Source organism: Thunnus albacares, chromosome 15, assembly GCF_914725855.1.
Source record: "Thunnus albacares chromosome 15, fThuAlb1.1, whole genome shotgun sequence".
Taxonomy (NCBI): domain Eukaryota; kingdom Metazoa; phylum Chordata; class Actinopteri; order Scombriformes; family Scombridae; genus Thunnus; species Thunnus albacares.
In genome coordinates this window covers 15,956,149-15,972,548 of record NC_058120.1, presented here as the reverse complement: position 1 = coordinate 15,972,548, position 16,400 = coordinate 15,956,149, and the positions used below count along the sequence as shown (strand labels likewise).

At 39.0% G+C, this 16,400-nt stretch overlaps 1 protein-coding gene across 2 annotated transcripts; it reads left to right on the top strand.

The window, feature by feature from the left end:
• Positions 1-262: 262 nt before the first annotated feature.
• LOC122998907 (gamma-aminobutyric acid receptor subunit rho-1-like) lies at positions 263-15,352 on the top strand. 2 transcript variants are annotated; one of them, XM_044375976.1, is made up of 11 exons: positions 263-481; positions 1,445-4,168; positions 8,150-8,200; positions 8,345-8,451; positions 9,452-9,519; positions 9,612-9,835; positions 10,687-10,769; positions 11,326-11,466; positions 11,948-12,100; positions 12,592-12,788; positions 13,831-15,352. In XM_044375976.1, the coding sequence occupies exons 2-11, from the start codon at positions 4,062-4,064 to the stop codon at positions 14,131-14,133; spliced, it is 1,434 nt and encodes a 477-aa protein (XP_044231911.1). In that variant the 5' UTR covers positions 263-481; positions 1,445-4,061; the 3' UTR covers positions 14,134-15,352. The 2 variants fall into 2 exon arrangements, with proteins under 2 accessions (XP_044231911.1, XP_044231912.1); XM_044375977.1 differs by lacking the exon at positions 1,445-4,168 and having other exon boundaries at positions 13,831-15,351.
• Positions 15,353-16,400: the final 1,048 nt, after the last annotated feature.

Sequence of the window (16,400 nt, the reverse complement as noted above, 5' to 3'; positions counted from 1 at the left end):
ATGAGTTTTTTACACCCTGCTTACAGCCTCACAGGCATAAATTCCCCCTCACTCGCCAGGATTAAAAGGTTGTATGTCCAACCCTGCACTTCAAATATGATCGTCTGCTATATCCTAGCTCTTGTACATAAAATATTCAACTTGCAGACGTTTCTTAGGACAGAAAGATAGAGTGCGCTTGCCTGACAAACAAAAGATAGGGCAAAAATATTAGCGAAAACATAGCGATCGTTAATTGGCTAACGCCAGAGCGTGACGTAGTACCACATAGTAACAGTGGTGTACTCTACACTGAGACCAGACACCTGTCAGTTTTTGTACTAATTTGACATCTGGTGATAGTTTGTGCACTCAGTACAAAACTAAACAAACAAACAAAGTGCAGGATCTCATTATGATGAGTAGCTTGTCCCTGTTGTCTGGTCTGACTTGTTTACTGTACCATATGTGGGCCAAGTTAATCAGGATAAAGGCAGAGGAGGTAAGATTCAACTAATTCCTGTCAGTTTTGAAGAAAATCATTACATCTAAATCCTGTTTCACAGTGGTGAATTGATTAGGGCTGTAACTAATGATTACTTTCATTATTAATGATTTGTTTGGCCTATAAAATGTCAGAAAAAAATGACTGTTAAGATGTCCCAGTCAAAGGTGGCATCCTCAGATGTCTTGTTTTGTCTGACCAATGGTCCAAAACCAAAAAGATACTGAGTTTACCATCATGTGTGACACATAAAAGCATTAAATCATCATATTTGATAAATTGAAAACAGTACATCTTTTGTATTTAAAAGTGACTAAAATGGTGAATCAATTATCAATGTGCTGTAGTTGCCACTTTGTTTTCTTTCAGTTGATTAATCGTTGCAGCTCTTAAACTGATTCATTTTTGCTGTAAGCATCTCTGTTTGTCACAAAGTCTTTTTTTTTTTTTTTTTTTTTTACAAATAGTGAGGTGTAATATATGGGAGCCCAGTTCTGCAGGGGAAATAGTCTTAGATCAGGAATAATAGAAAAGTAGTAATTTATGAACAGTGTCAACATTACTTATGTAGGTTAGAATTCTTCAATGACTAAATTTAATGTGTCAAAAATACATATTGGCTGATGTACAGTACATCCAGATGGTGTTCAAACCCTGTCACTATTTTCACATTTTATGTTGCAGCCTTATTCTAAAATCGTTTAAATTATTTTTTTCCCCTCATTGATCTACAATCAATACCCCATAATGGCAAAATGAAAACAAGATTTTAGAATTTTGTTGCAAATTTATTAAAAAGGAAAAGCTGAAATATCACATCAACATAAATATTCAGACCCTTTACTCAGTACTTAGTTTGAAGCACCTTTGGCAGCGATCACAGCCTTGAGTCTTCTTGGGTATGATACAACAAGCTTTTCACACCTGGATTCAGGGATTTTCTGCTGTTCGTCTCTGTAGATCCCCTCAAGCTCTGTCAAGTTGGATGGGGACGTCGGTGACAGCCATTGTCAGGTCTCTCCAGAGATGTTCGATCAGGTTCAAGTCAGAACTCTAGCGGGGCCACTCAAGGACATTCACAGAGTTGTCCCTAAGCCACTCCTGCGTTGTCTTGGCTGTGTGCTTGGGGTCATTGTCCTGTCGGAAGGTGAACCTTTAGCCCAGTCTGAGGTCCTGAGCACTCTGGACCAGGTTTTTATTAAGGATATCTCTGTACTTTGCTCCGTTCAGCTTTCACTCAACCCTGACCAGTCTCCCAGTCCCTGCCGCAGAAAAACACCCCTACAGCATGATGCTGCCACCACTAAGCTTCACTGTTGGGATGGTATTGGGCCGGTGATGAGCGGTGCCTGGTTTCCTTCAGACATGACGCTTAGAATTGAGGCCAAACAGTTGAATCTTGGTGTCATCGGACCAGAGAATCTTGTTTTTCACAGTCTGAGAGTCCTTTAGATTCTTTTTTTGCAAACTCCAAGCAGGCTTTCCTGTGTCTCTCACTGAAGAGAGGCTTCCATCTGGCCACTCTACCATAAAACCCAGATGGAGGGTAGAGTGTTGCAATGATGGTTGTTCCTCTTGAAGTTTCTCCCATCTCCACACAGGATCTCTGAAGCTCAGCCAAGAGTGATCATCGGGTTCTTGGTCACCTCTCTTATCGAGGCCCTTCTCCCCCGATTGCTCAGTTTGGCTGGGCAGCCAGATCTAGGAAGAGTCCTGGTTGTTCCAAACTTCTTCCATTTAAGAATTTTTGAGGCCACTGTGCTCTTGGGAACCTTCAATGCAGCAGATCTGTGCTTTGACACAACCCTGTCTCTGAGCTCTGCAGGCAGTTCCTTCAACCTCATGGCTTGGTTTTTGCTCTGACATGCATTGTCAGCTGTGAGACCATATACAGACAGGTGTGTGCCTTTTCAAATCATGTCCAATCAATTGAATTTACCACAAATGGACTTTTTGGCTACAAATATTGATGTCAGCTTAAAAATCCAGTCTCTGCACATGCAGGTGGCCAAGTGGTAAGATGTTTACTATATAATACCAAAGAAAAAGCTGCTCTAATAACTATGACTGTGATTATGAAGCCACAATTATGAGACATTCAGGAGTTTTACTTGTATTCTTAGTACTGCAGTCAAAGTATACGACTGGACTAAGCTGCAGCCCTATAATCTTTTACAACATCATCAAACAGTTTTCTGTCCATTTAAATTCAATTTACATATGATGTCTCAATTATAGGCTTAATGTGAATCATGAATATTTTTAAATGCATAATATACAAGACTGATTTTATCCACACCGTCAGTAAGTCTACTGTAAAGAAAGACCCACAAATCTGAAACACAAACAATACCTCACATTACTCACACCAATTTTCAGATTGACGTCCATGGCGCTAACCCAAATTCATGATCTTATAATCCAACTGTCAGTCTGCTAAAAAAAAAAAAAAAAGAAAAGGGAGACACATGGTCTGGCTGACGGTGACGTTGGCACGGAGACGATTCTTGATTGGTGCGTTCAGATGGACAGCATGCCTTGACAGACAAATAGTGATTCAGCCTCCAGTGTGTCACCAAATTAAACAAACACACCCATTTATTAATTTTATTATGAGTTCGTAAAGGAGACTGGTAGGTGTGTGATGATCAGAATGGTGTCATCTGTTGGGACCTGCAGTTTTTATCCATCGTCTTACAAAATAACATTTTAAAAAAGTGAAATAAATGCAGAAAAAAAGGTTTCTATACTATCTCAATATTGCATATTACATTACCTGCCAGTTATCTAGGTTTGTGAGCTTCTTGATTAAAAACTATATTGGCCTTAATTCTGCAGGGTTTGCCTAAGCATTTTTGGAACATCCCAAAATATTCTAAAATCTGGATCCTCTGAGATAAAAACAAAAACACCACAGCATGTAAATAATTCAGCAACCATAAAATCTAACATTTACTGCACAGTTTCATGTCAGAGATTCAATTTCTTGTCAACCAGACACTCATCAAACATCACGAACCACCAAGCAGAGACGCAGCGTTGTCAGTTTTTGGCAGAATGTGAAAAAAACATCTTTGACATGCCAGACACGGGACTGCCAGCATCAGAGGAATCCTTTCACATCAGACGCAGACTTCCTCCCAGCCTCTCTGTGTAAAGCGTTGACCTTACAAATGAGCACGCTGCATCATTGTGAGAATTGGTGTTTCTGGGCGGTGCAAAGTAGAGTAGAGCACATCATAGTGCAGGATATCTGAGCACAGCAGAGCACAGAGAGGCAGGCACATCCGCCGCTGGAGGGATCAAATCTGTACCATCTGACGCTCAAGGATTTATGGGTTTAGTCAAAATTGCTTTTCCCACTGTGGAGATTAAGCACCGTAGGATGTTTTCCACTCAGGCCGTAGAATAACCCAGTGTAGCTGCTGCTGCTGCTGCTGCTGTTGCTGTTTTTCTCCCCTCTTATCGGCTCCGACGCTGGAGAAGGGAATGTCTCAGGAAGGCAGAGTGCTCCAAGCCCTGGAGGGGAGTAGATTCTGACTGACAGGAGAGGTTCGTCCTCTGGGGAATGTGAACCATGCAGGTGGATGCTGTTCTTGTGCTCTTCTGTGTTTGGCTCGCGGGTGCAGCTGGGAAGATGGTCCAGCCGAGGGGTCACAAGCTGGAGACTTACAAACAAAGCAGGTAATGTCAAAGGAGTTATGAATGGGCTGTGCATCAGTGATAATGCATGTTTTCATTGTTTCAACAGGATGTTATTTGCTTCACTTAAGCTTTTAATATTAAATCTGCAAACAGACTGATTTGTTAAAAGTCTCTTTCCCATAAGGACTTCATGAGAGTTCTATGGATGTTTTATTTTAGGTTTACACGATGTTGTCCTGTGTTTCCTGTGTCACCTGTGTTGCTCCCTCCCCCTCTGAAAACACACTTATTCAGACAGCAGATTGGAGAGCAGAGAGAGAGAGAGAGAGAGGGAGACCTAAATCCCCACATCTATTTATGTACTACTGGTGAATGCTGTGTTCTCTTGCCCCACAACTGCTGCAGGCCAGTTAATGACTGTTTTCCCCACCGGGAGCAGTTGTAGTCAATGTCATTTTCAGGTGATTATTTAGGCTAATTGCTGCCTCGTTAATGCATCATTGGATTAAACGTTTTAGTCGGGACTGAACTAGATGTGGGAATTGATAAAAGGTCCTCAGTTCAACTTTCTATTGATTAGATTGGCTATGACATTTAGGAGTGGAGGTAGAAAGGATTTTTAAGGGTTTGTACATAAGAATATTAGATGTTTTATTTATATGTGGAGATGCAGTCTGACAAATCTGTTGTGGAGGAAATGTGACATTTACACTACAAAACTTTTATTTTAAATTTTAAGAAAGTATCTTAGCTTTTGTAAAGTAAATGATGCTTACTTTAAATGATTCTGTTCATTTTGCGCATATTATTATCAGTTGGAATGATCCTTTGTGTAGGAAACATGGAATCGCTTCAATGTGTTTGTCAAAATGCTATCGGGTATTTCAAAAATCTGAAGGTTTACATACATACCAAAACTTTCAGAGGGAATTCAATTCTCCAATTCTTCATTGTTACTTAATTTGTCAATTATTGTCTTGGTTAATTGTGTGGTCTATAAAAGAAAATTGTGAAAGAGTCCCTCACAATTTCCTAAAGCCTGATTTGATGTCTTCATATTGCTTGTTTTACTCGGCCAACACTCCAAAATCCAAATATATTCATTTACCTTCACATAAAACAGAGACTAGCAGGGAATCATCCCACTTGAGAGGCTAAAACTAAATGTTTGACATTTTTGCTAAAAAGATGACTCAGATTATTAATCCGTTATCAGAATAGTTGCTGATTAATTATGTGGAATGACTAATCGATCAATCGACTAATGCTTTCAGCTCTAATACAAAGTCCAAAGTTTATTAAACACCCTTAGATTACTCCAAACACTGGCTGAAAGCAAGATCAACTCAGAAAAATACTAATTTACACTGGAATATTGACTGTTATCTGATACATAAAAATACACATTTTCAGACAAAAGTTTCCCATTAAAGATTCAAATGTAAATTGGACACCTTTCCCATCATTCCACTTGTAAATAAAACATTTTTTCTCATAGAAATATCCGTAAAGAGTTCAACTGCAGCCTGCAGCCTCAAGTGAGAAACTGTTTTTGCATTAATCTGTGGTGAAGATGATAAGATTTTCCTAAGCATGCAAAGTACAGCACTGTGCGCCTCATAATGCTATCAGCATTGAATGATTTGCATTCACTTAATATATTCAACAAACCCTGTCAAATCATAATCCCCCCCCCCCCCGCCTTTAGATACAGTATCACTTTTCATGCTGTAACTGCTGTTATTTATAGATCAGAGGCGACATTAAACAGCAATCTGCTCGCTATTAGGATCATCTGAGTGAGATAAATGTTTTGATATAATGTACAGCTTCTTTATGACATACTGTCAGAATAAATGACAGGGTAACATTTATGGTTAAACAGAATAGGGTTAAAACTGTCTTTTTAAATCTAAACAATACTCTGTGAAATTACAGTCATTTAAAGTGATCGTCTCAGCCCTAAGGTGACTAAGATGATCGTTAAGTATGAGAAGAGCACAATCGTAATCATCTGTGGAAATTCTGCCAAAGACAGAGAGCACAAGTGGTTCAAAGCAGTGATGTAATCTCTAGACACCAGCGTCATCTTGTTATCAAATCTGTGCAACACTTTTTTTTTTTTCTCCCTCCAACTAGTTAAAAGTCCTCTCACATCAGTCTTCCCTCTGCTGACACACAGTCTGAGAATACAAATCAAATGTAAATCTCTGATTCTTCTTCCAGCAGGGGGAATATCTCATACGCTTGTTCAGAAGTCAAACTCTTCTTCTCCCTGTTTCTCCTCACTCTATTCCTCCTCTCCGTGTGTGAAATTGTAAAAGCGGCTGGATTGGGTTGTGGGAGTTTTCGCTATATTGCTTCGATTTTTTTGCTTTTCTTTTTTTCACTCGCTGCCTTGAGGAGGAGGAATGAAGAGGGGGGATTTGTGTAGGACAGCAGAGTCCCACATCCAAGAAGAAAACCCTTGTGAGCTTCAAAAGAAATTTTTGAGAAGTCTATAGAGGATTTATGGGACAAAAAAAAACACACTTGGATGAGTTTTTTTCAGATCTCTCTCCCACTTTTGCTTTTTTCTCACTTCCACATGAACATCTAAAGCATACAAACTAAAAAAATAACTGCACTGTCTGACTTTAAAGAGCCTCACAGTATCATATACATCAATACTGTCACGCATTAGTATACATTAATGCATCCAGAGTGACCTCTGCAAGAATCTAGCCTTCTGACCCTGATGCAACCCCTGCAGAGATGCATGTAGGCCCCACAGCTGGAGACAACAGCAGAAACAGCGGCGGCCACACAGAGTAGAGCAGTGTGCAGACAGACAGTCGGCTGTGTGGTGTAGGCACGCAGAGAGGGGATTGAAGAGGCATTTCTGCCAAGAGGATTAGGAACCAGCTGCTGGATGGACGCAGAAGAGTAGCACCCATTGCCCATCACAACAGTGCAGCCAGCACCCAGTGAAACCCTCTCCTTTGCTTCTCATCTTATGTTGGTGTTTTTCTTGGGGGGGTGTTTCTCTCCCCCCTCTTTCTTTCTCTGTAGTATTTCCTTAATGCATGTCTGTGGTTGTCACAGGGATTTGGCCCTGTCTATCACAGCATGCTCTACTCTATTAATCCATTTTAGGGTTTTTGGAATTCATCTCTTTTTCTCCCAATCTTTCTCTCTCTCTGCCTGTGGCCTGAAAATGCTGCCTGAAAGACAAGAATACAGAGGCAGCCCTCTTGAAAAGTGACACCAGAGAACATCTGGCTTCCTTCAAATTGAGTGATGCGATGAGGAAATGCACTTGTGCCCTTTGTGTGATGTAACCGGATATAATACGTCTCCCTAGGAAGTGAGAAGCGTCAAAACAAAACAGAAATTGCAAAGTTGTCGTTGTTACTCTAAACACATGGAGACTTAGCCTTTAAAATAACACACACATCATCATTCATTTCAAACTTTAAGCTGCAACTTATGATTATTTTGATTTTGATTAATCCAATTAAACAATTGTTTTCTCAATTAACTGATTAATAGTTTAGTCTATTAAATGTCAGAAAATGAAAAAAATGTAATTCCCCAGAGCCCAAGGTGATATATTAAAATTACTTGTTCTATCTCACCAAAAGTCCAAAACCCCAAGATATTCAGTTTACCATCATATATGACAAAGAAAAGCATAAAATCTGCACATCTGAGAAGCTGCAACATGCAAATGTTTGGCGTTTCTGCTTGAAAAATGACTTTTGACGATTAATTGTCCAAATATCTGTTGTTCAACAAATTGTTTCAACTCTAGTCAAAATATATCATATCATATATTACAAGTGAAAAAGAAAAAAAAAGTTTGTAGAGAAAAGTAAAAAGACATCACCCAGTTTTTCCAACACAGAAATGTTGCATTTTAGAAGAAAAACATAAATAAACAATAAAATTGCAACATTTTCTACTTTTTACAGTGCTGCATCGTTGCCATAACAGATCCTCTTATTAATTAATTCATTTATTACTGTTGTCAATCAACAGGTCGCGAAGAGAGACCAGAATGGATGGAGGTTCAGGTCACAAATCTGGGAGGTGAGTTTTAAAAATGAAAACATTATGATGATTTTTATTTTATTTGTGAGTTTAATTTATTTTCTTATTGCACTGGACTTTTAAAAAGATGTTTTACAGCCTCACTGTGACCAAATTTGTCTTTTTTTTTTTTTTGTTCTACAGCCCAATCTACAAACGAAGTCCAGACATGACAAAATCTCTGATGACAAAATCTGAGCAGCTCCTGAGAATAGAAGACCACGATTTCACCATGAGGCCAGCGTTTGGAGGTCAGAAAAAAAATGCATCTAAGTGTTTTAAATGCAAGCTGTGTCCATGATTGCAATTCGGTGAGGATACTGTAGAGGCTGCGTGGTCAGTCATCAAGTGCAGCAGGATAAGATCTGTGCAGTGGTCATTGGTTTGGTCTGAACTGTCCTAGCTAAGCTCTTGGAGCCCTTAATGACACCATCCATGCAAGCTGTGCTGGAGTTTCCAATTGTCGCAGGCAGAGCTCAGCTCTTTACATCACAAGAGTGTTAATACATGTCTTTTGCATTACTGTATATTAGAGGGATTTGATGTCAGCTTTTAGGACTGCAGGATTACTTCGAGATAAAGGCACACAGGCTTTTGTTTTTACTAGAAGATTGTCGTGGAATATATATTTATAATCTGTTTATCTGTCTTTATCTTTTTATTCATCTTATAAGGTAAATAACCTCAGACACGAGAGCTGTATTTAACTAAAAAAATCTGCCATGAGGGCTTTCATTTTCATGCCGAAGAGATAAACACGTGCCGTTTTTCTATCAGACTTCAACTTCTTTTAATCACACAACAATCTGCTGCTGACAGACACACCAAGTGACCCTGCAGTATTCTTTTCGCTGTGTCCGGCTTTGACCATCAAGTGCGTCTGTGCTGAAAGTGGAAAAGAGAGCTGGATTTCATCCACCGCTGCATCAACTTTGATCCATTCTTGTGACCTAATTGTATTTGTGTACTATTAGAGGATGATGCTGCAGAGTACAAAGGCTGAAATAGGTCAAAAATAGAATCCCAGCCAGCCCGACGCAGTCGTGGCACGAGCAGTTGATCTGAATTTTTAGAAATGAGATATCAGAAGCTAAAGGTTAAAGCAGTCTCTGTAATGGTCGCGTTGACTTCTCAGCCCACTGTCACATTTACAATGAACCAGAAAAGCATGTTCAACAAGCATTTATGTAGAAATATTTTTAAATTTGTTACTGTATGCATTTAATGGACTCATGGTCCATTGAATTTCAGGTCCTCCAATTCCAGTCGGAGTAGATGTTCAGGTTGAAAGTCTGGACACCATCTCTGAGGTGGATATGGTAAGTATGGAATAATGTGTCTAAGATTAATTAGCTTTTAGGTTGGTTATATGTTGCAAGATACAACACTCTATTTTGTTTTCTTTCCACAGGATTTTACCATGACACTGTATCTGCGTCACTACTGGAAGGACGAGCGGCTGGCGTTCCCCAGCACCAACAACCAGAGCATGACCTTCGACAGTCGCCTGGTGAAGAAGATCTGGGTTCCTGACATGTTCTTTGTCCACTCCAAGCGCTCGTTCATCCATGACACCACCACCGACAACGTCATGCTGAGGGTTTATCCAGACGGCAACGTCCTCTACAGTCTCAGGTAAACACAGCAGCAGCAAAACTTTTTTTTCTTAGGTTTGTTAGAGCCCACACTAATTTTTAAAAGTCCTGTTTAAAAAACCCTAGCAACCACTTTTATAAAATTAAAGACGTTGGCCATTCCTCTCAGAGAACTGCATTCAAAGGAATACAGTGGTCAAATGAAGAGTTTATTTCACTGTAGCATAAAAAATATAGGCAGATATTTAAAAGATACATATTTAAAACCAACTATATAAAAAAGAGAGAAACAGAAATGTCACCAAAACAAACTACATCCGAAGATCAGCATACACTGCTAAAGGTCACTACTGATTTGCTTTGATGAATTTCACAGCAGGTGAAAGGTCAACCAGCATGGCTGCGATACATTTTGTCGAACATCATTTTCAAAATTGTAATCAGTGTAGCAATCAAGAGTGATAACAGTGGGTTATCAGAAGAGAATGCCAAATGCTTGCCACTATTACATCTGCCAGTTCACTGCAAGGACTTCTTAACCTTTATTTAAGCAAGCAAGTAATCTGTGAACAAATTCATATTTACAAAGACAGCTTGGCATAAGGATGATTGATGGGAATATAGGAGAAAAGACAGAAAAAGGGCACAAACAACACTTCAAAAAGAAGACTAAAATGTGCTAAAAAAATCACAAAGAGAAAACAAATGTCACAACAAACAATGGAAGCCAGCAGTCCTACGCACACAGCTCAAGTCTCTTTTCCCTCCATTTGTTTTGGTTTTGGACAACTAACAAAAGCAGCCATATACAGAAATTTAACCGTCATCCTTGCTGTTTCTGTAAGAAGTTAAATTACAGTAAATGTTTTTTACTGTGATCTTTTACTGCAGAGTCACTGTCACTGCCATGTGCAACATGGACCTCAGCCGCTTCCCTCTGGACACCCAAACCTGCTCACTGGAGATTGAGAGCTGTGAGTGGATTATCAACATATCAATAAAATATTTCACACCTTTTTTCCCCTTGCTAACTAGTGACCAGATTGCTATGAAACTTGGCAACAGCAGTGGGTGATATGACAATATATACCTCGAGACAAGATTAATTAAAACAAATATAAATTAGTCTTTTGCCATACCCTTTATACCATGATCTCTTTAACATCACTTGGCATATTGGGCCATTTTGGCAATTTTGGAAATCAATGAACAGGACTGTTTTATGGCAATATTGGATTTTTGCATAAATGTGAAGTCTGGTTATTCAACCAATTAACAATTACATATTTACACATGAAATCTCAGATGTCTTTCACCATGAAAGACACCGTCCTTGTAGCTCCACTAATGATGAGCCTCTAAGACAACAAAATCATAGTGTGTAATGAACACTGTAGTCACTAGGGACTGCTAGCGGTGCTTTCGACTTCATTTTATCTTTTCTTCACATTCACATCCAGTATTTTTCACACAAACTCTGCTTTGATTTACTTTGTTACACATGTGCTGACTTCTACTTTTTCCTTCCAGATGCATACACAGATGACGATCTGATGCTGTACTGGAAGAAAGGCAATGAATCCCTGAACACCGATGACAGAATATCTCTCTCCCAGTTCCTCATCCAGAAATTTCACACCACCACCAAGCTGGCTTTCTACAGCAGCACAGGTAATCCACAAAACAAGTATTTTATATACAGCACAGTCAACTGAAGTGATTATGCAAATAGCCCGAATACATCATGTATGTAAAAACTCCATCACAATTGAATTACAACTTCAATGAATCTCATTTAACTTTATAAGCCTTTCCCAACTAAAGTATCAAGTCTTCCTTAAATAAAATCAGTGTTCCTTGAATGTAACACCAAGAAGAATGTACAAATGTTTAATCCTTACTCTGAAACGAAATGAATCAAACTACTGCCAACTACTTGTACTGTGCTGAAAAGCTACTGTGAAAGCCTTGCAGCTGTCTTATAACCACATGCCACTTTCCAGCTCACAAGAGCAACCTGAAGCATAAAAAGGATTTTGTGTTCTATCTTTCCGTGCCAGAATAGCCGAGAACCTTTGGTTCAAGTGTTTGTTCTGTGTATCAGCAGCTAGCGTATGACATTGTGTTTAACGGTGATATTTCTCCTTTGCAGGCTGGTACAATCGTTTGTACATCCACTTCACCCTGCGGCGCCACATCTTCTTCTTCCTGCTGCAGACTTACTTCCCTGCCACCCTGATGGTCATGTTGTCCTGGGTGTCCTTCTGGATTGACCGCAGGGCCGTCCCCGCCAGGGTCCCTCTAGGTAGGATAGATTCTCCCTCTCAGGGCACGATCTTTGCAAAGAAGCTTAGTGCTACTAAAAAATTATTTAGTTTGAGAAATGAAGGCTTATTCCTAAAAGAAATGACTGACTGAGTGATGAAGTTACACCAATGGTAACTCACACCAACCTTTGGCCGACCAATAGTGTAACTTCATCAGTCGACCGAATGTCGTCACTTCCTGTATCCGTTGTTTCAAATTGAAAGGCCTCTAGCGTTTCATACACAGTCCAGCCATATACAAGGTTTTGACCAAATCTTGTTTGACCTTGCTGTGAAAGTTGGGGAGCAAAAAGAATTTCCCTACAGTGAAACATCAGAAAAACCAAACAAGTAGACAAATAATAAGCATCTAAATATATTACTGCACAATTTAAAAATATCAGAAACTCTCTCTGTGTTATTTAGTGTTTAGTTGTATCGGTGCATAAAAGGGCTGCTGTGATCAAACAGTTTGTGTGCTTCCCTCCAGGCATCACCACAGTGCTGACCATGTCCACCATCATCACCGGGGTCAACGCCTCCATGCCGCGAGTCTCCTACATCAAGGCAGTGGACATTTACCTGTGGGTCAGTTTTGTCTTTGTCTTCTTATCGGTGATAGAGTACGCGGCAGTCAACTACCTCTCCACCGTACAGGAGAGGAAAGAGAGGAAGCTGAGGGAGAGAGTAAGTGTCATTTCTTGTTATTTTTTCTTTGGTTCTTCATTGCCTGCAGTTAGAAGTACAGTTAATCTTTGAAACGCTGGTCTTTTAACTATCACATTTTTTAAACCAGTGTAATGATCTTTGGCAGTTTTTGTGGCCGGAAGTCATAATCTGCTCCAAAAAAAGAAAAAAAAAAAGCGAATGTGAGCAAGTGCAACATTGCCAAGCTTAATTTTAGGCCACAATGATCTGAAAGCTGGCTGTAAATATAAGCAAGCAAATGTCGCTCTGATCTCTTGCATAAATTATTAATGAAAAACAGTCTGGGTATGCAACACACATTTATTCCTTGCTGGGTGCTTGTTCCTTCTGAATTTGAACATTACCTCATAGATTTAGAGCTGTGCGCAGAGGGCAGATGCAAAGATTTAATCAAATTATCAAAGAAATACTAAAATTAAACCCACAGTTTTGTATGGCTAATATAATTTAAAAGCTCTCTCGTGGCTGATTTAAACACAGATAAGTCTTAAGTCTCCTCTTGTAGTTAAAATTGCTGTTGTTGCTTCCTGGATTACTGCAAATATGAAAAGTTAGATGGAAAAGATGCTTTAATAGCTTTCTCTAAATGAACACAAGACAAAGCTAACCTAATTTTATACTGACATATTTAAAAATATTTCTAAACTGGTAGAAGCACAAATCAATAATTTATGTGCATTTCCAAAAACCATAAATATTTTTCTAAATTGGCTCACTTTAAACTGCTCTTGGGGCGATTGCAAATTATTTCTAAGACTACAGCTTGCGTGCTATATTGCTATTCTTAATCTGCCAAATGCTGCAGCATATGGAGCCAAATTGCCCACGTACCCCGGGGAACATTTCAAGCACAAACATCCTTTTATAAATGTTTCATGCTGAAGTTATGTAAAGGCCCTGAGTTTGCAGAAAAATGATAAACATTTAAAAAACTAATGAATTCTTGTTTTAGTTTGTGTTAATGACTTTGCAAAAAGTAAAAGTGTCAAAATGACTTAATCCCTTCTTTATGCTCACTCAGCTGCCGTGTACATGCGGCATTGGCAACCCGGACGAGATGATGATAGACCCCCAAATCACTGGCTACGGGTCTATGGATATCAACACCACAGGGAATTATGGGATGCCAGAGAACGGTGGCCGCCAGGAGCGAATGTTGGCTCAGATGGCGCTGAATGACCCACAGATTGCAAGCCAGGTGAAGCCATCCAGGGGCTACGTGAACATTTGGATAGACACCCACGCCATAGACAAGTACTCGCGGGTTGTCTTTCCTGGAGCTTACATCCTCTTTAATATCATCTACTGGTCCATCTACTCATAACCAGAAATGTAGAAGTGCATCGTCAGTGAGAGCCATCCATGATGGGACTCCAGTAAACTTGGCTCATATTTGAAGAGCAGGAAAAAAGACTTTGCACTTGATGCTTTTCACTGGATGCAGAGACAGAGAAACTGTATGTAAGATGCATGAGGACCACTGCCAGATGGGGACTATTGCCTTCTTGACCCAGCCACTTAAAACTGATGAGTTGCACTGGTTTCACTCAAATGTACAGTATGTGGTTTCATGTGGTGTTGATGGAAAGACATTTGTTTTTTTGCTTTTTTTTTGCCGTCGCCTGATGTTCTAACTGCACAGAGAGATGAAACACAAACTGTGTTATCACGCAGCTGAACTCTGCTACGTTTTCAGTTCTCAATGCAGTGACTTTTGAAATAAAAACCCGAACGCTCACAAAAACGGATCTCCGACATCTCCTCCCCTCCTGCATATGAGCTAGACTTGACAATCAACAGAACACTAAAAATCTTTTTAAAAACCTGACAATCAGGTTCTTTTTGAAGTCTTGAAGTTTCGCTTTTCTTTTGCAGCACGTTAGTATGACTCAGTATATGTTACATTTTCTTGTGATCTTTGTATCAATGCACTTTGCTGTCGAGCTACTGCATTGCATTTGTGTGATTTGACAAAGTTTAGTAAAAGAAAGCAATTAAAACTTAAAATTACACATGTAAAACTATATGTTTAGTAAATCCCAAACACTGATTATTGTATTGACTTTTTTTAAATGTCCTTATTTCTTCTTTTTTTTTATATACAACTGACGCTCATCTCCTCTGTTGGTGTTGTGAGGCTTTGAGGGTTCACTGTGACCTTTTAGTTGCTAGTGTTATCATATTTTTCAGCTTAAAAAAACTTTATACTTTGTTAAGCAAACGATACATACAAAATATCTTTTGGTGGTTTATAAGAAAACATATTGACCAAAAAATACAAGTATTAAATTCCAAATCTGAAAGGATGTTATATGTGAGAAGATGTTAAATAAATGTTTTGTTTTTTGGGAAAATGTGAAAATTCTTTGAGCAGAGCTTATGCTGAACAATAAAACCACACTACTGTACGTTTTAAATCTCCACATGTAATAATTTTGTGAGACGCATGGCTTAATCTTGCTTTCTATCAACAGACATCAATTAAAATCGACTAAAATACAAACAGACACATTTGTGACTACAGACTCCGTTGTCAGTTGAAGGACTTGGTGCCATTTTTCATTTCCGACCTCTTCAAGTCTTGATCCCCAAATTCTTTATCCTATTTTCCTGCTCTCTTATACAGTATATTTCAACCGTGCTGCAGGATAAGCTTTCACAGTTATTAGACGCTGGATTGCTACTAGCTCCGGGGTTTCTCTCTCTCGTTGCCTGGCACAAAGTCTGATTGCTAATGTGCATTCATACCAAAGCATATAAACTACGCATTCTGTAATACCATTAACTGCTCACATGTGAAGTGAAAGGATATATATACATTACATAAATTAGTTCTCTCATTTTTCACAGGGAAAAGTGTGGATTGTACTGAATAACGCTTCCTCTTTCTTTATCAAAGCATGGTCCTGAGGGCATGGTGAAAATTCAAACTTTGTGCATCATCATCCTCTAAAAAACATGAACAAAGGCATCACTAAAAAGGATTAAGTATCAAAAGGTTTTGAATTGACCTGTGTGCTGAAAGCATGGCCAGAAATCTAAATGTGTGAATGCAGAATGACTGCAAAAAGATGCAGAACTCAAATACCACAATAACACTGCCTCATCACGTCAAGAGGGAAAAATGAGCAAGAATAGAAATTATATTCTATATAAATACTGTTTGTATGACTGTTAAGTTTAGCTCAGAGGTTTTGAAAGTGGGAGCCGGGCCTCCCAAGGGGGGCTCCAAACAGTTTCAGGGGAGGTTCAGTGAGTGGAAGTGAAAAGATATTACATTAATTATTACATTAGTCAAATCAAAAGCAGATCACATAGAATAGCCTAAATGTGTGTGATTTGGTGAAAGACATAGCTCAGAAATACAGTCATTTTGGGGAATTTTACTGTTTTTCCTACTTTCTCAGAGTCAGAAACTAATGAATGCCTTCAGACAGACCTTTTTTTATGTATTTGGTGTAGTCTGAAGTCTATCTATCTATCTATCTATCTATCTATCTATCTATCTATATATATATATATATATATATATATATATATATATATATATCTGTCTATCTTTGCTCAATTGTTGGGTGTCTGTGGGATCAA